At 43.2% G+C, this 22,500-nt stretch overlaps 3 protein-coding genes across 4 annotated transcripts in view; all 3 read right to left on the reverse strand.

Moving 5' to 3' along the window:
* Positions 1 to 2,035: 2,035 nt before the first annotated feature.
* LOC141380784 (ependymin-like) lies at positions 2,036 to 8,474 on the reverse strand. The gene is made up of 6 exons (XM_073941260.1): positions 5,305 to 8,474; positions 5,099 to 5,133; positions 4,884 to 5,018; positions 4,485 to 4,671; positions 2,340 to 2,427; positions 2,036 to 2,253 (listed from the first exon to the last, which is right to left on the reverse strand). The coding sequence occupies exons 1-6, from the start codon at positions 5,393 to 5,395 to the stop codon at positions 2,124 to 2,126; spliced, it is 666 nt and encodes a 221-aa protein (XP_073797361.1). The 5' UTR covers positions 5,396 to 8,474; the 3' UTR covers positions 2,036 to 2,123.
* On the reverse strand, positions 8,432 to 18,885 carry ssr1 (signal sequence receptor, alpha). 2 transcript variants are annotated; one of them, XM_073940119.1, is made up of 9 exons: positions 18,734 to 18,885; positions 18,053 to 18,180; positions 15,968 to 16,064; positions 11,971 to 12,233; positions 11,709 to 11,785; positions 10,229 to 10,307; positions 10,007 to 10,100; positions 9,274 to 9,288; positions 8,434 to 9,160 (listed from the first exon to the last, which is right to left on the reverse strand). In XM_073940119.1, exons 1-9 carry the CDS (start codon positions 18,798 to 18,800, stop codon positions 9,093 to 9,095), a joined length of 888 nt encoding a protein of 295 aa, XP_073796220.1. In that variant the 5' UTR covers positions 18,801 to 18,885; the 3' UTR covers positions 8,434 to 9,092.
* Positions 18,886 to 19,437: 552 nt separating this feature from the next.
* LOC137489732 (uncharacterized) overlaps positions 19,438 to 22,500 on the reverse strand; it is a 52,870-nt gene continuing 49,807 nt past the window's right edge. Inside the window, exon 66 of the mRNA XM_073941258.1 lies at positions 19,438 to 22,500. This exon is cut by the window's right edge and continues 976 nt beyond it. The gene's annotated coding sequence lies outside the window, so the exon portion shown is untranslated.

Below are 22,500 nucleotides of genomic sequence, written 5' to 3' on the forward strand. Positions count from 1 at the left end.
CTGTTGCAGAGCTGAGAGCAGATCACGGTTCCGTTCAATGAAAACTGGACTGACTTTTACCAATCAGCCCAATGACATGCTTCATAATCAAGACGAATGGAAATGTGCACATCAGCAGTGGTGTAGTGTATATGTGTTTACAGGACAGAACTCTTCTGCTGCATTCACCTGATCAACAGCACACACACACACACACACACACACACATACACACACACACACACGGACAGTTGACCCGTCTCTTGTTTATGGATATATCGCTTCTCTGTTCGTGTTGTTGATTATGTTATCCTCCTCGACAGGCTTGATGATCAGTCAAGTTTGGTGAAGGAGACATCATGGTTTGGGTTCATTCAGTATGGGGGCGTGCGAGAGATCAACAGCCTGAGGGATCAAGACATCTGTGCTGCCCATTACATTACACACCACAGGAGAGGGACAATTCTCCAGCAGGATAGCGCTCCTGCTCATACCTCAGCCTCCACATCAAAGATCCTGAAGGTCAAGCTGCTCCAGGATTGGCCAGCCCAGTCACCAGAAATCAACATTATTGAGCTGATGAAGGAGGAGGTGTTGAAGATGAACACAAAGACTCTTGATGAACTCTGGGATCCTGCTGAAGCTTTCTTCTTCATTCCAGATGACTTTATTAATCAGTGATGTGAGTCATGTCAGAGATGTATGGATGCAGTCCTCCAAGCTCATGATGGAGTCAGACACAATATTCATTCTGTCTCCACTGCAGCAGGACTTTATATTCTATACTGGACATTATTTCTGTTCAGTGATGACACTTTAGTCTGAGCAGAGTCAGAGCGCACTGTCCTCATCAAATCAGTCAACATCAAGACATGATCAGATTTATTGAGCTCAAATCAGCAAAATCTAGAGGCCTTCACCTTTCATAGAGACACTTCTGACACCAGATCAGCAACTAGAAGAGCAGGTATTATTATTTTATTATTTAGTGTCAGGTAGTGTATGTGTACTGCTAGATTGTAGTTATCTTCCACTGTTGTGCTGATGATACACAACTCTACATCTCCTCACCCTGATCATTTGTACACACTCACAGAAAAATAACAGATTGTACAGCTGATATTGAAAATGGGTTGACTAAAATCTTATTACTAAAGTTCTGCTTATTGCACACAAAAGCCCAGAACCCTGTCTGCCCCGTGATGGATCTTCAGTTCAGTCCTCGTCTTCAGTAATGTGGAGGTGAGTTCTGATCTCCAGCATCTGTAAAACTGCAGTCATTCCTCTTAAAAATGTTGTCAAACTTCAACAAGTGCTGCTGGTGTCTGCTGCCGAACAGCTTCGTCATGCTGTGATGAGCTCTAGGTGAGATTACTGTGTTGTGTTATCATGTGTCACACTCCAGCTGTTCAGGCGCAGCTGCTAGATCTGAGAGATGTGATCATATTAGACCGGCTCTGTCAGCGCTGTGCTGGCTCCCTGTTAAACTGTGTGTGCGCTGTATAAAGCACTGGAGTAATACACTTGAGCACAGTGTAAATCTCCTTAAGTCTATCAGGAGATCCTATTCTGCAGAAATTAATAACTATGATATGATGATCAAGACCTGTTCATATCATTATCAGTGCTGAAGACGGCAGTTCTGCTTGAGGAGAATGGTGTTAGATTTGATCTTTATGGTTTAAAAGAAATGCAAGAGTTCAAACAGGAGCTTTATATTGTATATTTATATATGTGATATGATCATTTAATGTTGTTTAAATTAATTTAATTTGTCATCCTCAAGTATAAGTGTAAAATAAATTATATTTATTTATTCAATTATTTGATTGTATTTTATTTATACAGAACCTTTTAATATGGTTTCATTAATTAGAGAGATGTTATATGTATTTAGGAGTATTTAGTGTGTATTATTTACATGATTTATGTAGAGAAATGTGCTTTTAATAGTTTCACCCCCATCATTGACAGAACACTCAGAAGATGAAGAACACGTCATTTAGCACACACATTTATCCAAAGCCACCTCAAATCATCAGAGATCAAGTCTGAGTCAGTGTGAGCAACTCATTTATTTGAGATGGGTCAATAGGTCAGTGTTTAGGACTGAGAGTGGATTCAGAGGTCTGGTGTCTGTCTGATCAGCGCATCAAACCCACCGCCTTCAGGAAGTGTGTCTTGGGCAAATGCTGGTCCTGCTGTGATGTTGGACAGAAGAACGGTGGCACGAAGTCTTGAGGATTATGAACCCCCAGCAGATGATTATAGAAGCTGAAAGCAGACAGACACAGAGAGCAGACGTCAGGAATGATTGTCAACACTGATCCTGAAACAGTGAACTGAGAGAGATGCTGGACCTGATAGCCATCCATCCGGTGCTCGGTGTGAAGACGGAGGCACTGATGGGCAAACAGGTGAACTCAGCGAAGGTCAGCATGTACTGAGCTGGAGACCAGAGACACACAGCTCAATATCACCATCATCATTACAGTCGTCTTCATCATTACCATCATCATCTTCATCGTTAACATCACCATCATCATGTTCATCGTCATTATCATAATGATAGAGACAACAGTAATGATTGGAATGTTGAATATGATGATGGTGATGCTAATGATAAAGATGATGATATCGCCATCATCAAATTCAACATGACCATCATCTTCATTAACATCAACATCGTCATTACCATTGTCTTCATTGTTATTATAATCACCACCATCTTCATCATTACCATCACCATCATCATTACCATCAACATTAACATTACCATCAACGTCATTATTACCATCACCATCATCATTACATCAACATCATCATTACCATCAACATCATCATTACCATCAACATCATCATTACCATCAACATCATCATTACCATCAACGTCATTATTACCATCACCATCATTATTACATCAACATCATCATTACCATCAACATCATCATTACCATCATCTTCATCATTACCATCATCATCATCGTTACATCAACATCATCATTACCATCATCATCATTACCATAACCATCATCATTACCATCATCATCATTACATCATCTTCATCATTACCATCAACATCATCATTACCATCATCTTCATCATTACCATCAACATCATCATTACCATCAACATCATCATTACATCAACATCATCATTACCATCAACATCATCATTACCATCATCTTCATCATTACCATCACCATCATTATTACATCAACATCATCATTACCATCAACATCATCATTACCATCATCTTCATCATTACCATCATCATCATCGTTACATCAACATCATCATTACCATCATCATCATTACCATAACCATCATCATTACCATCATCATCATTACATCATCTTCATCATTCCCATCAACATCATCATTACCATCATCTTCATCATTACCATCAACATCATCATTACCATCAACATTATCATTACATCAACATCATCATTACCATCAACATCATCATTACCATCATCTTCATCATTACCATCAACATCATCATTACCATCAACATCATCATTACCATCATCTTCATCATTACCATCAACATCATCATTACCATCATCTTCATCATTACATCAACATCATCATTACCATCATCATCATTACATCATCTTCATCATTACCATCATCTTCATCATTACCATCACCATCATCATTACATCAACATCATCATTACCATCATCATCATCATTACCATCAACATCATCATTACCATCATCTTCATCATTACCATCATCATCATCATTACCATCATCTTCATCATTACCATCATCATCATTACCATCACCATCATCATTACCATCATCATCCTTACATCATCTTCATCATTACCATCAACATCATCATTACCATCAACGTCATCATTACATCAACATCATCATTACCATCATCTTCATCATTACCATCAACGTCATCATTACCATCATCTTCATCATTACCATCATCATCATTACCATCACCATCATCATTACCATCATCATCATTACATCATCTTCATCATTACCATCAACATCATCATTACCATCAACGTCATCATTACATCAACATCATCATTACCATCATCTTCATCATTACCATCATCATCATCATTACCATCATCTTCATCATTACCATCATCATCATTACCATCACCATCATCATTACCATCATCATCATTACATCATCTTCATCATTACCATCAACATCATCATTACCATCAACGTCATCATTACCATCATCATCATTACATCATCTTCATCATTACCATCAACATCATCATTACCATCAACGTCATCATTACATCAACGTCATTATTACCATCATCTTTATCATCACCATCTACATCATTACTATCACATCATAATAATCATTACATCATCTTCATCCTTGTCATTAGTACATCATTACCATCACCAAAATCATAATCCTCACCATTACATCATCATCGTCATTATTAGCTCACCATCACCTTACTCATTCGCATCAGTGAGTGCAGTAGTTCTAGTTAGTAGACTGACCCTGTATCTCTGCAATCTCTCCGACCCATGAGTTGCTGAGGAGCCCGAGTCCCGGCACAGACGAGGTGCCCAGAATCACCTGCCCTAAGAAGACAGCATCAGCCGGCACCCGCGTGGGGTGAAAGGTCGACTCTAGAGCCTTCTTCTGGCAGGACAGACGCGAGTAATCGATCTCATACAGCACACCCTGAAGACAGAGGAAAAAACAAACACACACACACACACACCTACACGTCACTACCGGCACTGATGTTCACTAACAGCAGACGTTATCAGCTAATGGAGGCTTCATATCACACAGTACTGACAGAGGAGCTGATGCAGCGTTCTTAGGGAAACACAATGCCCCGTTAAGGAGATTTGAATGTGTGTGTGTGTGTGTGTGTGTGTGTGTGTTACCTGCTGGAAGTGTATGAGCAGGTCTGTCAGGATGGTCTCGTTGAGGATGTTCATGTGGTTTCTGAAGCGGATCTGCTGCCTCTGAGCATCATAAGAGTACGTGGCTGCAGACGTGACGATTCCATCAGCTGCAGACTGAGAGAGACAAACGATTCACACTGATTCACTGATTCACTGAATCTATTACTCAATCAATGAACAGAGCAGGAACTCACCAGAGACATGCTGCCCACATACTGAGCTGGAGCCTCTGCAGACACACACACACACACACACACACACACACACACACACACACACACACACACACACACACACACACACACACACACACACACACACACACACACACACACACACACACACTGCATCAGAAGAGTTTAAACAGAGTGAATCACAATGAACAAGTGAACTGACTCACCACATGGTCGCGGCTGAGCACTGACGGAGAGAGCAGAGATGAGGACGAGCATCAGAGAGATCATGATGAAGATGAACACACACACACACATACACACACACACTCCTGCTGATCCTCTTATATACCTGCACACAGGTGAGGCTCAGGTCATCGATGCGCCATAAACACAGCAGAGTCAAAGGGCATTGATGATTCACTCTGGAGATTCACATGCTTATATCATCTATAATAATACTGTCAATTATTAATGATGTCCAACATAAAGACAAATATTAATTTGTTATATATATATATATATAATTACACACTTATCACTTTGATTTTGGTTTATTCTGTTTAATAAATCTGTGAAGAGCAGGTATTCTTACTCCCACATTAACACCAAAACTGCAGTGATTTATAGTAAAGACAAATATTGAACACTACACGTTAAAATGACCCACAACTGTACCTATGGGTGTATTCTACTTCCAGCTATTCAGTTTACTGTAGTAATAACTAAAGTATACTCCAGTGTTTATTACAGTTGGTCAGATCACTATAGTTCTATGCTGGAGCACTCATTAACACAGAGCTGTTCATAATATAATATATAAATCAACTCACTTTACTATTGTATGGTTCAGGAATACAGCAGAATTGACTATAACTGACTATAGTATTGTTAATGTGGCCTGCTGTGCATGTTTAATGGATTATTTACACTCATTCACTCTCTGCAAACCTATATTTGAGTGTGCAGTATATGAAGAGGCTGAATACCAATCGTCATTCATCATGTGATGTAAAGCAGCATGTGATTAGCTTTATTTCACTTCAGAAACAAAGGTTATCAGCTCAGATATTAAACATGATCAATATATAGATATTTATGACTCAAACACAGCAGTAAACTCCAGTAAGGAGTGCTGTGTTTCCCCTTGAAGTGAGAAATAGATAGGACAGCAACAGCAGCACAATCAGTGTGTGCTGTAACAGTATAGAGTATATCACAGATGCAGATTACACAAACATCATATAACCTGACATTCCCCTCATTGATGAAGATTAATTATGTGCATTATGCTGGAGGACATGCAGGACAACATGATGATCTCACACTCACACACCTCTCTCTAGTGAGATTTTATTATGCAAACAAACCCAATAGAGCCTTGTTGAGCATGTATTTGAATTGGCATGGTTTATTTATTCCCTCATGTCTCCAGCCATGTGTGTGTGAGCGTGTCATATATATCAGGACTTCACCAAACCTTCAGAGGTCTAACACGTAAATAAAGACACATCATAATGTAAAACAGTGTAAAAATGCTGGTCTAAATTCAGTATCAGGTTAAAAGTGTTGCAGATGAAGAGGATAAGAACTGTCTGAACCCTACACTCTTGAACCTTTCCTCCTCTATCATCACTTATTGAACACAACACTGAATATAGACTATATTACTATTGTAGATACAACTTTCTTAATGCTTAAAGCACATTATGAGCTTGTTTTAGTTGCCACGTATACTAAAGTACTGTTCATTTATAGTAAATAACGTCATTTTTTTATACTTTGATTCTGTTGTAGTGATTCTACAGTTGCCATGGTAACACAACTACTACAGTAATTGATCTGTTGTGGTGATTCTACAGTTGCTATGGTAACACAACTACTACAGTAATTGATCTGTTGTGGTGATTCTACAGTTGCTATGGTAACACAACTACTACAGTAATTGATCTGTTGTGGTGATTCTACAGTTGCCATGGTAACACAACTACTACAGTAATTGATCTGTTGTGGTGATTCTACAGTTGCTATGGTAACACAACTACTACAGTAATTGATCTGTCGTGGTGATTCCACAGTTGCTATGGTAACACAACTACTACAGTAATTGATCTGTCGTGGTGATTCCACAGTTGCTATGGTAAGAGAAACTAAAGTAATTAATTTGTTGCGATTCTACAGTTGCTATGGTAACGCAACAACCAACCAGCAATATAACCAAATAAGCCGATACAGTAGTTTTCTACAGCTGTAGGTTATTACAGTACAATACAGCAGTTTACCGTAGTAAAAACTAAAGTACACTACAGTGTTTATTAGTTTCTGTTCAGCATACTGCAGTTAACATTCAAAGTGGATCAAAACTGTCCTAAAGCTATTGAACATCCACTCTTCTCTTGGGACAATAATAATTAAAGACCTGGTTGTTGTTGTTGTCCACCTGAATGTTCTATACTGTAGTGTTGTGTGTGTAGAGTACACTAGAGCATCCATTAACAGAGGTGCAAATGCTGTTAGCTTCAATATAATATGGTGTATTTCTATCTTTTATATTTAACCTGAACTCAGAGTGCTCGTCTGTACGTATAGAACACTTTATTATTAAATGTGGACCAGATTTGACCTTTATTAATGACTCATACAGCATTTAGAGTTCAGACATGTGTCTCTCCATCACAGCTGTGCTGAAATCAGTCAGTTACCTCTCACTCAGGCTGATCTGCTGAACTCCACCACATGATAAACCCTGGCAGACTCAGGAGAAACAGCCTCCTTCATTACAGAACATGCGGATGAACACCGGTACCGTGCAGCGTGATGACCACCTGAAACACCTCCATCCTCACACTGTCACTGCTGCCCAGAGGAGCTCTCCACTGACGTTCACGCATTCTCCTTCAGCTGAGTCCCTTATTCATCAGGGGTCGCCACAATGGGATGAACCATCAATTATTCCAGCATATGTTTTACATGGTGGATGCCCTTCCAGTACTGGGAAACACCCATACACACACATTCACACACACACTCATACACTACGGCCAGTGTAGTTGATCAGTTCCCCTATAGCGCATGTGTTTGGACTGTGGAGGAAACCCACGCCAACACGAGGAGAACATGCAAACTCCACACAGAAACACCAGCTGACCCAGCCGGGACTCTACTCTGGCTATGGAAACCCTCGTGCTGAGCTCATCAGAGGTTCAGACGGATTATTAACGGGCAGATCTCCTCAGTGGTGATGACTGACTCCCTACAGCAGATCACTGCAGACCTCACCTGTTCTCCATCACTGCGGGTCAGGGCAGTGAGGAGCGCTGTGAGTGTGGGTGATGAAGGACGCTGACGCCGGCATGTAGAAACCCATTTTGTTCATTTTATTTCATCATTTCATTCCCCCCAAATACACCGAGCTGCACATCACCAGCCCTCGCCCAGCCGCAGCTCTGCCAGACCAATCACAACAGAGAAACAGACAGAGTTTCCTCTTCCTGAAGAGTGACGAGGAAGAGGAGGAGCTCGGTCATGTGATGAAGAGCAGGATCAGGCACGTCTGAGATCAGTCCATCATCATGAGGAAACACACACACTGATGATGATCCAGAACACACTCCAGCGGCAGCAGCAGCGGCGGCAGCCTTACACAGACAAGCAGAACTACTGAAGCCCGAGCGCACCGCACCATACACACACACACACACACACAGCAGAGACTGAGTGTGTGTGTGTGTGTGTGTGTGTGTGTGTGTGTAGAAGACTGTAGATGAGAGAGAGTGTGTGTGCACGCATTTATGTATAAAAGTGTGTAAATGTGTGTGTTTGAGTGGATCTGAGAGTCTGAGTATGTGAGTGTAAAAGTGTACGCAGGAGAGTGTGTGTGAGTGTGTGTGTGTGTGTGTGTGTGTGTTCATGACGGCATGTAACTGACTGGAAAAGTCAGAGTGTGAGTGTGTGTGTGTGTGTGTGTGTGTGTGTTTGAGTCTCTGTTGGCATCCTAAACGCTCCGTGTCGTCCTTCACTCGTCTGAGCCGGCGGAGCGCTTCTGAGTCCTCTTACGTGGAGACCGTCTGGGAGACGCTTTATCTGCCACACACACACACACACACACACACACACACACACACAGTTAGTCAAGATGAGCAAACGCGCGCACACAAACACACACAGAGCAGAAACAGAAGCAGGATTGAGCTCACCTCTCCGACTCGCCACTGAGCAGCACAGGAAGAGGAAATAAAGAGAGAGGAAGTGAATAAACAGACATCAGACAGGAAGAGCAGAAGAAGAAGAGCTGACGGTGTTACACACTTGCTCAGCCAACACACACACACACACACACACACACACACAGAGAGAATGAGACTCTTAATTCTGTGTGTGTGTGTGTGTGTGTGTGACTGACGGTGGTTTTAACCTAAAATGTGTGTGTGTGTGTGTGTGTGTGAGTGTGTGTGTGTGTGTGTGTGTGTGTGTGTGTGTGTATCAGGCATTGTACATGCTGAGGACCCAATGTCCCCACATGTGTAGCAATACCAGTACATGGAGCCTGTGTGTGGATGTTGATGGAGCACGGCTGATGATCACGAGTGTTTACTGTGAGGACAGAATATACAGTCTACACTACCAACATCAGTGTGTGTGTGTGTGTGTGTGTGTGTGTGTGTGTGTGTGTGTGGGCTTCAGTTGTGCGTGTGGATCAGTGATGATTGATCAGACATGAGCTGTGTATAAAGGTGAGTTCTCACTATACTGTTGAACATCAGAGTGATGCTCGGTGTGGAGCTGCAGCGCCCCCTGCTGATGTGCTCTACACACTGCAATAGAGTGTTTCTAAATAACAAGACAATTCTCTCTGTGACTGGCTGAGACTGTGTGTGTGTGTGTGTGTGTGTGTGTGTGTGTGATGATCTGTGATTGGCTAAGACTCACTGATCTGGTTGAGTGTTTCCTGTGGGATCCAGCTCATGTCCACATCATTGTGGTTGGATGTGCCCATCTCCACTTTAGCTGCAGGCCGTCTCCTCTGCGCGCGCACACACACACACACACACACACACACGCGCATTAGTAACAGACACAGATCTATCTGATGATCACGTGACCATCAGTCTAAATATGATGTGTGTGTGTGTGTGTATGTGTGTGTCTAACCTTGCGTGATTCAAGCAGCTGATGAAGACCGATGACCAATAGCAGGCCGAGACCCGAGAGGAACACGTACATGAAGATCCTGAAAACACACGCACAGAGCAAACAGTGTTTAGGGCAGTGTAGATAAAAACACACACACACACACACACACACACACATTGTTGTGTTTGTGCGCTAGAGCTGTTGTGTTTGCTAAGGCTTCATCAGTAAAGTGTGTGTTTACTACACGTCACCACCAGCAGCACATTAAATGAACACGGCAGATTCTACACACTTCCTCACAGTGACTGTTCACTAACATAGCAACAGCGCATCCTACTGGCCTGGCACACACGATTGGCATTAAAAATAAAAAAATCCAAAAACTTTTCAATTTTGTGTGTGTGTGTGTGTGTGATTCTCCCGTATATTACAGTTCTATCTCACCATCCTCCTGTAATGGTATTTCTCCCATGTCTTCAGTCTTTCTCTGAGGGGGGGCAATAAACATCACAGAGCTGATCCTCCTTATACACAACTCATACTGACAAACCACCAGGGGGCGCCCCTCACTCTTAAATGAGAGTCTGTTCTGTGCTTTCGCTTTGTTTGGGCATGAAAACACTGAAATAAATATAAATACAGCAGGATTCCCTTCCTTTCCATTACAGGTGCCGTCGGCCCTCATATGCAATCCTGAAAACAGTCATGTAGCGGTGCGTGACTGTCAGCTCACATGCTCTATAGCACAGGTGTCAAACTCAGTTCCTGGAGGGCCGCAGCTCTGCACAGTTTAGTTTAATCCTAATTAAACACACCTGATCAAACTAATTGAGTCCTTCAGGCTGGTTTGAAACCTACAGGTAAGTGTGTTGGAGCAGGGGTGGAACTGAACTGTGCAGAGCTGCGGCCCTCCAGGAACTGAGTTTGACACCCCTGCTCTATAGTGATGAACACACACTGTTTCCAAACGGATTCTGCACTCGAGATTTGAAGCTGAGTGTAAGTCTGGGTTTTGTCTGTGTGTCTGAACAGAATTATACACATGATTAATAATAATAACCTCTAAACATGTCGATGCTGGTGGGGTTTTTCAAACACAAATAACTTTGTCCTAAATAAGCATAAAGAGTTAATAAAGCAGTCGACTGCCGTCATTAGACTGCGCATGTGTACAGTCACACCTCTGATATTTACTGTCATCAAACAAAAATACAAATAGGAGATTGATTGACGGCTCTTCAGTCAGACTGTGTGAGTATTACAGCTGCGAGATCTGAGAACTACACTCTGTTCCTTTACAACAGCTCCTGAATATAATAAGCTGAACTGCCTGCTCATTTATTTGCTGCTAATGTAGATTCTTTATATTTATTTTGTAAATAACAACAATTAAACATATTACTGACTGATGCTGTTATGATGGGCAGATCTCTTATTATCACATCCCAGTGTTGACAGGTGTGTGTGTGTGTGTGTGTGTGTGTGTGAACACTCTTACGTTTCTCCGTCCAGGCCGTCCTCTCTCTCTGTGATGGTGACAGTCTGGTTGAAGACGGCGTCCTGGAAAACGTTTCCCTGAGGAGCAGAGACCGCCATCACTTTAATAAACACAGCGTAAAGCTAAGCCAGCGGCACAGGACAGTCACGCATACACTCTGATGTGGAGCACAGCTGAACATGCTGACATATTTACACTGCAGCCTTTAGGATCAGACCACTCATGTGCACACACACACACACGCACACACACACACACTCACACTGTCGTCCCTGTAGTTGAGGTTGATGACGAGGCCGAAGGGTCGTCCGCCCATGGGCTCAGCGGGGATGAAGGAGTACTCGAAGGTGGCCTGGCGCTGTGGAGGGACCAGTGTGCCCAGCTGCAGCGCCGTGAAGTTCTGGATGTAGAACTGGAAGTCCTGCGGGTAACGGAACGAGGCGTCCAGAGACTCCACCACGAAGTTCTCCGAGCCCTTATTGCTGAAGCCCAGCAGGAACTTCACGATGTTGTTAGCTGGAAAATCTGATGGCGGGAAAGAGGAAGGATGAAGCAGGAGGAGAGGAACAGACTGAAGACACACACACACTGACACACACAGACACACACACACACACTGACAGACACACACACACGGACACACACACTGACAGACACACACGGACACACATACACTGACACACACACACACACACACACACACACACACACACACACACACACACACACACTGACACACACACTGACACACACACACACACACACACACACACACACACTCCTGAGAATAAAGCCAGGGCTGCACTGATATCTCTATATACCCATCACAGGAGCTGCAGTGCTGATCACAGCGCGGCAGGAGAAACACGCTAGAACTAGGGTTGGGCATCTAAGCTATAATGCCGATCCGATACGCATCTCGATACAAAGAATACGATCCGATATATTAGCGATACATTTGTGACATATTGCGATGCAACACGATACGATTCACACCCATATCACGATATGATGCGATATTTCAGCACTAACTAATTAGATCAAGTTTATGAGATGATGTGAAAGAGGATGCTGTACATTTGAATGAGTTTGATTATTTATTAACCAAGCAAAACCAAGACTTTTTTTTACAAACTGGCTTTTCTCTCAGAGCCAGAGTGTCAGTTTACAGTAGAGGGCCATTTTAGAACATATAGCACATATTATTTAAGTATTTTCAAGATAAACAGAATGTATAAGTGCAATATATATTAAAAAATATATATTTGCACTCTTTCAACATAAAGGTTTAGCATTGCACAACAAGAATTGTGATTTAACTTTTCAACTATGAAAACAAGTTTTACAAAGATATTTTGCCACTGATTATTCAAAACTTAAGGTGGTGAACTAGCAGTGTTATGCTGCGTTGAAACATCACTGTCACTGTAAACAACAGGCTAATAAAAATATAACAAACCAGCAATCTTCTTGCTGTGAGGTGGTCAAACTACCCACTGTGCCACCGTGACACCCAATTATTTTTATCATTATTATTATTATTAATATTATTATTATTACTGTAATTAAATAAAAATTAACAGGAGGAGGTGTTTAAAACCGCCTAGTGCGGCAGTATAGAGAGGGCGGCGTCCGCAACACCCAGTTATATCCGCGCATAGGGTGGCAGAATAGAGGTCCGCGACACCCGCGCGTCCTCAGTTATATCCGCGCATAGGGCGGAAGAATAGAGGTCCGCGACACCCACGCGTCCTCAGTTATATCCGCGCATAGGGCGGAAGAATAGAGGTCCGCGACACCCGCGCGTCCTCAGTTATATCCGCGCATAGGGCGGAAGAATAGAGGTCCGCGACACCCGCGCGTCCTTAGTTATATCCGCGCATAGGGCGGAAGAATAGAGGTCCGCGACACCCGCGCGTCCTTAGTTATATCCGCGCATAGGGCGGAAGAATAGAGGTCCGCGACACCCGCGCGTCCTCAGTTATATCCGCGCATAGGGCGGAAGAATAGAGGTCCGCGACACCCGCGCGTCCTCAGTTATATCCGCGCATAGGGCGGAAGAATAGAGGTCCGCGACACGTCACTTCATTTTCATAACCGGTCACTTTCGTTTTACATTGGGGTTGAGGGCGGCGTGATCATCCTCTGCCTAGAGCAGCAGTTCAGCTTGCTCCGGCCCTGCAGATGAACAATGCAATAACATCCGTTATTGGCGTAGAGCGCACAAAACTTTTGCGCATGGAAAAAAAAAACTTGCAATGCTTTTCTCACCACTTTTGGAGCTGGTAGCTACAGTTCAAGCAGTGCGAAAGCCGGGGATGCAGGAACACTGGAAGATGCTTTCACAACAACACCGTGGCGCCGCTTCAAGTGAGATATCAGATTACTCGTACTGCCCGCGTATTTTATAGATGCGCGGCACATTTTGCAAATTGCATCTGTCCTGTCATGTCGTCCATCCTTAAATCCATAATGTTGCCATACTTTAGATTTAAAACTCAGTGGGGAATAAAATGTTTGTTTTGCTTCTCGCGCTTTCTGAGGGCGCACCACTAGCTTCATCCGCACACCTGATACACTGAGTTGTAGTGTGAGTGTACACATCCGCAAATCCGTTGCTAAGGCTTACTTTATGTAGGTCGATTAAATTATGCGCCAAAAACAGGTTGAAAACACTTGTTAATAAATAAAAAATACATTCTATATTAAAAATATAAGCTGTATCTCGGAAAAACCGATGCATCTCGCAAAAACCGATGCATCTCGATTTGCTTCCAAAATTTCATTCATCCTCTGCTGCTCTACCGATGCACTCGCATCGTGCACGCGCATGACCGCGTATCGATACATATCGGTTAATCTTCCCATCCCTAGCTAGAACACATCAGAACTGTTTGCATGTTCTTAAGGCCTGACGGAGGTCAGAGTATCTAGGCCAATAAGATCAGAGCCTTAGTAACTTTAATAAAGAATATTGAGTTATGAGCGCAGTAAAGACTCGGGCAGTGAGATTTCACATCAGATTAGAGCTGTGGACCTACACTAGTCTCACGGTTCAGTTACGATTATCATGCCATCGATTCGGTTCAATTCGATATTTCGGTGCATTGACGATGCTTTCCATACAGTTTCATATTTTCTTCACAGCAGCAGTTCTTGTATTAAATAAGTGAATATATTTATATACTATTTGTAATACAATTTTGTCGTTTAATACACAGTCAGATATACAAACTGTAACTTTAAACAAAACGAGCATTAAGCAAATAATATAAACAAATATAAACATCCAGCTCAATTTCTGATCCTTGTCTTGTTCTCTTACACACCTTTGATTGGTCACACCCTCAACAAAAACGGTTGCGATTGGCTCTTGCGCGCTGCGCTCTTCAGATAAGTGACACTGATACGCAGCAGGCGGCAGCGGCGATCTCACAGCTGATGCATGATAGACACGGTGGAGAAAACTCTGCAGACACGCGCTCGTTTCTGAATCCAAACGTAATGCTGTAAAACAGCCGAGAGGAGAAGAAAAGCCACGCCAGCAGGTCAAATGAGCCACTGTGTGTGTGTGTGTGTGAGAGAGAGAGAGAGAGAGACAGAGCGAGAGAGAAATGGAGAAGGCTACTTTCATTCTCTGGATCTCAGTGAAATAGGGGCTATTGTTGTATATGTCAGTGAAAGACTGATCCAGCAAACACACACAGTGAAATTGTGCACAGTTTATGAGTTTTAAGTAGTTGAAGCGTTGTAAATACTCGCGATCGCCTCCCTCACGACAGAGCGCATATGAGGTAAATGACGTCAGTAAGAACCGGTTATGATTATTACTGAACCGATACCGAATTGTCCGCGTCTGCATCGCGATGCACCGAAGAAACGATTAATTTTGACACCCCTACTTCAGATTATTAATAACTCTGTAGCTGAATACAGTCTGACAGCGCTGAACACCGCACATCATCATTCAAGCACACTTCAGTCTCTGCTGTGTTTGTTCATGCTGTGGTTAGTTCACTGCACTCTCTGCATTATTAACTGCCCTATAGGACCATCCAATCAATCTAATTTCATTAACTCCTCCCTAACAGCAGCTTTAAAGTCATGTCTGATTTTCCAATCTCATTCAGCTCTAAGTAAACTTGCGTGCGTGTGTGTGTGTGTGTGTGTGTGTGTGTGTGTATCATCACGACTCCCGCAGCGCTCAGATGCATTCAGAGACTCAAACAGAGAGGATAAGCATGCAGTCAGTCCTCCACCTTCTCCTTTGACGAACAGGATGGTTGTGTCTGCGTTGGGTGAAGCCTTCACCTCTCCCACTAGAGCTTCTTCTTCCTCTTCCTCTTTCTCTTCCGTCTGACAGAAGAAACACAACACAGGTCACTAACACTGCTGTAACCATCACACATGCAAACACACAGCCCTGCAGGAGCTCAGAGACTCAGCGTGCATTCTCAGACGCTGACACATGCGCATTTACTGTTTAATGCATGTTATCTTCATCTGATTACAGGGACAGCTCACACACACATGAAAACTTCCTCCTGTATGCACATTTAATCACTCTGGAGTTTAATTTAACCGCTCTGGAGCAAGTGAAGGATGAAGAAATGATGATAATGGACATGAGTGAACTGACCCTTCTGTCTTGGTGAAAAGATTAAATGGTGAAAGATAGAATAGGGCTGCACAATACTGGACAGATCAGGGTCTGATGCATCAACGCTGCGTACGCCAGGTCTCACGCTCAGGTTTGGATTTACTAAGGATGAAGTATGTGTGTTTCTTGTGTGTGTTGGTCTTATTTCCAGTGGCGACTCCTAGAGGCCACCGTGTTAAACTGCACACGACAAAGTATTGCATGAACACACGTGGAGAACACTGCTGCTCATTTATTACTGACCAAGTGTGGTAATTGACAATACTTTTAATTTGTTATTTTTATTTATTTATTTTCCCAATTCTGTGATTTAGAAGATGTAAAAGCATTTGCAAATGTACACAACTCTTAGTCTATGGCCGGGCAGTGTTGGCCTTATTAGAGGACATTGTCAGTGGGCGAATGCGTTTCTTAGGGATCACAGTGATTTTCTGGCCCATGATGATGATGACTGGCCTATCAGCAGTTTCAGATTTCCATGAGTGATCCTCTTGGAGCTCTGTGCTGAGTTGGGTCCATATTTTGGAAAGAGAGACAGCGAGGAGGCTCCAGGGTGACGGGTGTGTGATGGGATTAAAGATGTTATTCCAGCTTAGTTTATTTATTGTATTGTAATGAGTGTAATTATTACTGCAGATCAGGAGAATGCGGTTATCCATTAAAGACGTGGCTGTTAACCCCCCTGAACAACCCACACACTGAGCACGAGCGCAGATACAGTGACGGCCATTCTCCACCCGGTCAGCTGTAGAGCGGTGATTGGGCAGCTGAAGTCACGGTGCTGCTGCCTTGATAAGAGCGGAGGGGTGCTGCTATACCGCCCTGACAGACTTCTCCTCTGACACATCTGTGTCCCACAGACACACACTACTGCAGACAGTGAAGTGAGGCAGCTCTCTCCTGTAAGGGTGTTAGTCCAGCATCCCCTGCTCCTCCGCCTGCTCGCTCCACACTCTGACGGTGCGCCGCTGTTCTCCTCCTCACCTGCACCTTTACATCAGACCGTTTCTTTATTAATCTTTATGAACTCTCACTCTGTTCTTTTCTATTTAACTCTGGAGGACAAACTTGCTAATAACATTGTTTTTCTCCGGTCTACCTCTGATAGGGGCACATCAAATTCACATTCTGTTCAGAGTTTCACCTCTAGCTGGATTGGGCCGTTGCTTTTTCATTTGCCAAAGTGGAGTCATTAGCATATTCATACGGGGGAGGAGTTAGGAGGGGTTTTGCACTCGTGCGCTCAGCTTCACGTTAAAATGTACACAGAGAATGTGTGTGTGATTCAGCGTACGCAGTGTTTCACACATCAGATGAAAAGAAGCTAAATGAAGTGTTTTCCCTTAAAACAAGCTGGATTATCTGCCAGCGGGGTGAGCGGAATGATCTGGGATCTGTTTTAAAATGTAGATATTTAGAAACAAACTCAACAATTCTAAGAGGAAAAACGTGTATTAAATCTTATAAATAGTGAATAAACGGCGTGATGAAGCACATTCTGCAGCTCCTGTTGACTATAACCCAGACTCAACACTGCAGATGTGCACGCCGTCACACATCACACACCGTATACTGTCCTGTACTGTCCCCGGGTCAGCCTCTGCTCATGCTGAACCACTGCAGGACTAGTGTGAACACGGTAAACAGACGCTGCCCCGAGTGTAAAAGCGCTCCGTTCTCTCACCAGCTCAGTGTTCTCATCGTCCTCCACCTCGGCTTCATCATCCTCATCCTCCGCCAGCACATCATCACCAGCATCTTCATCCACAGCCTCCTCTTCCTCAGTGGCGTCCTGAGCAGACACTACAGGACCTGAGGGAACACACACACACACACACACAGGTCAGTGTGACATTAAACACACACACACACACACACTCCCTGCTGCAGCTCATTTTACTGATGTTACAGTATATTCTCCCCCAAATGACGCCTCTACATATGCACAGACATACACACATTTACTGACATGCATACATCGATATAACAAACACACACACACACACACACACAGTGCTGTGAGGGAGATATTAAACACGTATTACCGAAAAAATACACGACTAAAATACACTTGAACCCTTACACTCAATATACGAGCAGTGTATTTAATGTTTGAGGAGATTCTGACGGAGTCTCGGTGGGTCTGAAGGACACGTCACACACACTCAAACACACACACACACACTCAAACACACACACACTTCTCTCTGTCACACACTCTCTCAAACACACACACACACACACACACACACACACACACACACACACACACACACACTAGAGTTGTCGATGGTCCTCGGCCTGATCGATCGCCGTGATTGATCGGGAGTGCTGCGGCCTGCTCGTACACACTGAATAAACTCACCCTTCAGCATCAGCGTGGCGGGAAACGCCAGCAGGAGCAGCAGCAGCAGTTTCTGCAGCAGTTTCATCTTAACCGGAGAGCAGAAACGGCGGAAATCACGCGCAGAATCACCGACAGATGAACACGTCTGAACACCGAGACACACACTGACCGAGCGCCGCTCTGCGCATGCGCCTCATCCGGGCCGCCGCCGACGTCAAGCGCACAGGGACACGTGTCGCCGTGGAAATCGGATGGGTGGGGCTTCCACATTAAAATAATTCCTGATATTTAATTCATTATTGATGTTTTTAGCTTATAATAAGAATATTTGACCATTACATTTGCGTAAATAATATCACAGCTCAGAGTGTGAGGCAGCAGATCATCACGTCATATCACTTCATCTGCGCGTGAATAGTTTAACTCATTTAACAAATGTGTTGCTCTTAATTGATTGTTTTATTTTTAAACACGCGTGATTGACTACGGCTTAACATGTAAATGTCACGATTATCGAACTTTATAATGTTATTGATGACTCGACATTGTTGATCCGCTCAGCGCCTCCTGCTGGAGGAAACCAGAAACACTCACAGCGCGCATGCTCCGCATCCGGGGCACCGCTGACATCACGCAGAGAGAGACGTGTCGCTTTCAGTGGCGAGTCATCACTGCCACACACACACACACACACACACACACACACTCAAAAACACAAACACTCGCTGGACAAAGCGTCATTTTATTTCCATGAGTGTGAAACACAAGATAAACAATGTTAACAGAGACGGTGACAAGAGAGTAAAGAGAGCAGAAACGACAGATCCTGCTGAATAATCCAGCTCAAACCAGTCTAGGATGGTTGAGTGGTTTTAGAGGGGTTTTGGCCATTACCAGGCTGGTTTCTGGCCATTTTCAGCCTGGTTAGTGCTGGATAGTGACCATCTAAAACCAGCTTGACCATTCTGGTTTAGGCTGGACATAGCTGGTTTTGGCTCCCAGCCTGTCTAGCTAAAACCAGGCTGGAAATAGCTGGAAATGGCCAAAACCCCTCTAAAACCAGCCAACAATCCTAGGCTGGTTTAAGCTGGATTTTTCAGCAGGGTTATATTAAAGTAAAACACTTTCAGTCACACACACACACATGCTGTCTGGCTGGTTTATACTGCAATATCTGAAAACTCTTAAATCCAGAAGCATTTCTAGACAAACACAAACACAGTGTCATATTTTCAGAAATAAAAAAATGAAGAGTTTTCATTAAAACAAGCAGAATAATCCCGTTTCTCCTTCCGACATCAGATTATTCTGCTTGTTTTAGTGAAAAACTCTTCATTTTGACTCATTGTTCTTGAAAACAACACTATATCTTATTCTTGTCTAGAAAATGCTGACTGATTAAAGAGTTTACAGATATATGGACCAGAGACCAGACACAAACTCAGATTAGAGCAGCATATCTGCAGTGTGTCCTGCTTTATTCCTCATACACATACTGAAACCTGCCCAAACCCAGCACACCGTTCCATCCTGACATCTGTCAAACACAGGCAGAAACACTGATCTGGAATCAGATGAATAACCGTGCAGTCCTGAATCATGCAGATGAAGCAGAATAAGAGATCAAGCAGCTTCCAGAACAAACATCTCCACATTCATCATCAGTCACAACCAAAACCACTGGAGATCCCGCGGCTAATAATCTGGAAATTCAGCTTATTTTCTGAACTGTGCTTCACTCAAACTGGTTTCATCATGAATGTGAACAGGTTGAGAGAGGTTTGCTCTCTATCCTGACGACGTCAGTCTCTGTTTGCTGAATAAACATCAGTCAATAAACCAAACTACTGTGACTAGCTCAAGATAACCGTGAAGAGCTTTCCTGAACACTCAGTATTGAAGATCAACACAACACATGCTGCTCGAGTCTCAGTCTCAGTCCACAAATCTGAAAACTCTTAAACCAAAAGCATTTTCTGGAGAATAAGAATAAGCTATTGTGTGGTTTTCAGCAGTAATGAGTCAGAATGAAGAGTTTTTCACTACTATAAGAAGAATCATCCTGTTCCCAGTGAAATGACCTGACTCTGCTTCCCCACAGGCAGATTATTCAGCTTCATGCAGTGACACTCTCTTCATTCTGGCTCATTACGAGAATATATTCAGTTTCCAGATATGTGGACTAGAAATAAATAAGTAATAAAGCATTGCAGTGCACACAAACACCAGAGAAGGGACTGTTTTCCAGGTGAACGGCTTCAGTGCAGTTGGTGTTGTGTTTGTCCTGCAGATGGCGCTGCTTAGTTTACACGCCTGCTGCTTGATTTCAGAGCTAAGAGGCAGCACAGGGAGACTGAAGCTTATTTCTGCCATGGGAATAAACATATCACACAATTCTGCCTTCTTAGAAAACCAAAACACTAACAAATAAAAGCTCTGCATGGTGAGAAAATCAGTTTTTATTCCATGGCAGAAACAAATCTTCATATACTGAAGACACCTAGAGACGAGTGACGTCATTAAAGGGGCAGTTCACGCAAAAATCAACATGTCCTCAGCGTTAAATCACACTCACAACACAAAACAAGATATTCTGAAGAATGCTGGAACGAGAACAAGCAACGGAATCACCAAACATCATATCTCTTACTTTACAAAACAAAACACTAAGAGACGAATAATAAGAGATGAAACACATTTGCTGAAGTGCATTTTACACCGACATGACTCCATAATGCTCGTCTTGTTTACTGTCGGTTGCTAGGTTACCAATACCACAGTCAGCCTCTCTAACAATGTGTACTGTCGGTTGCTAGGTTACCAATACCACAGTCAGCCACTCTAGGGATGCTCGCCTTGTGTACTAATGGTTGCTAGGTTACTAATACCACAGTCGGCCTCTCTAGCGATGCTTGCCTTGTTACCTGTTGGTTGCTAGGTAACCAATATACCACAGTCTGCCTCTCTAATGATGCTTGCCTTGTTACCTGTTGGTTGCTAGGTAACCAATACTACAGTCGGCCACTCTAACAATGTTTACTGTCGGTTGCTAGGTTACCAATACTACAGTCGGCCACTCTATCAATGTTTACTGTCGGTTGCTAGGTTACCAATACCACAGTCTGCCTCTCTAATGATGCTTGCCTTGTTACCTGTTGGTTGCTAGGTAACCAATATTACAGTCGGCCTCTCTAATGATGCTTGCCTTGTTACCTGTTGGTTGCTAGGTAACCAATATTACAGTCGGCCACTCTTTGTAAACAGCTGATTTACATTTGAAATGCTTATGTTTTGCAACCTTTGCAGAAGATTCACTAAAGCCTATTGAGGGCAAGCCTGAAATCATTAGCCTGAAAAGCATAACAGCTAATGCTAAAGCTATCTCTATGGCAGTATGTAGGGAAGAAGACTAGAAGCTGCTACTTGATTGGCTAAGACATGCTTCAAGTGACCAAGTTTGCATTTTCGATGATTCCTCAGTCACTATGAACACCCTCAGCTCCATATGACGGCCATCTGTTTAGAAGAATCCCCCTTTCCACCCCTGCTCCTCCTCCTTTCCTAGATGGGTGACACGGTGGCCCAGTGGTTAGCACTGTTGCCTCACAGCAAGAACGTCACTGGTTCTAGTCCTTACCAAGCCAGTTGATGTTTCTGTGTGGAGTTTACATGTTCCTCAAGGGCTCATGTGGATTTCCTCTGGTTTCCTTCCACCATCCAAAAACATGCAGCTTAAGCTAATTGAGTAATCCACATCAGCACACAGACATGCTGCTAGTCAGTGG

The sequence above is a fragment of the Danio rerio genome, chromosome 24, assembly GCF_049306965.1.
Source record: "Danio rerio strain Tuebingen ecotype United States chromosome 24, GRCz12tu, whole genome shotgun sequence".
In the NCBI taxonomy this organism is placed as follows: Eukaryota; Metazoa; Chordata; class Actinopteri; order Cypriniformes; family Danionidae; genus Danio; species Danio rerio.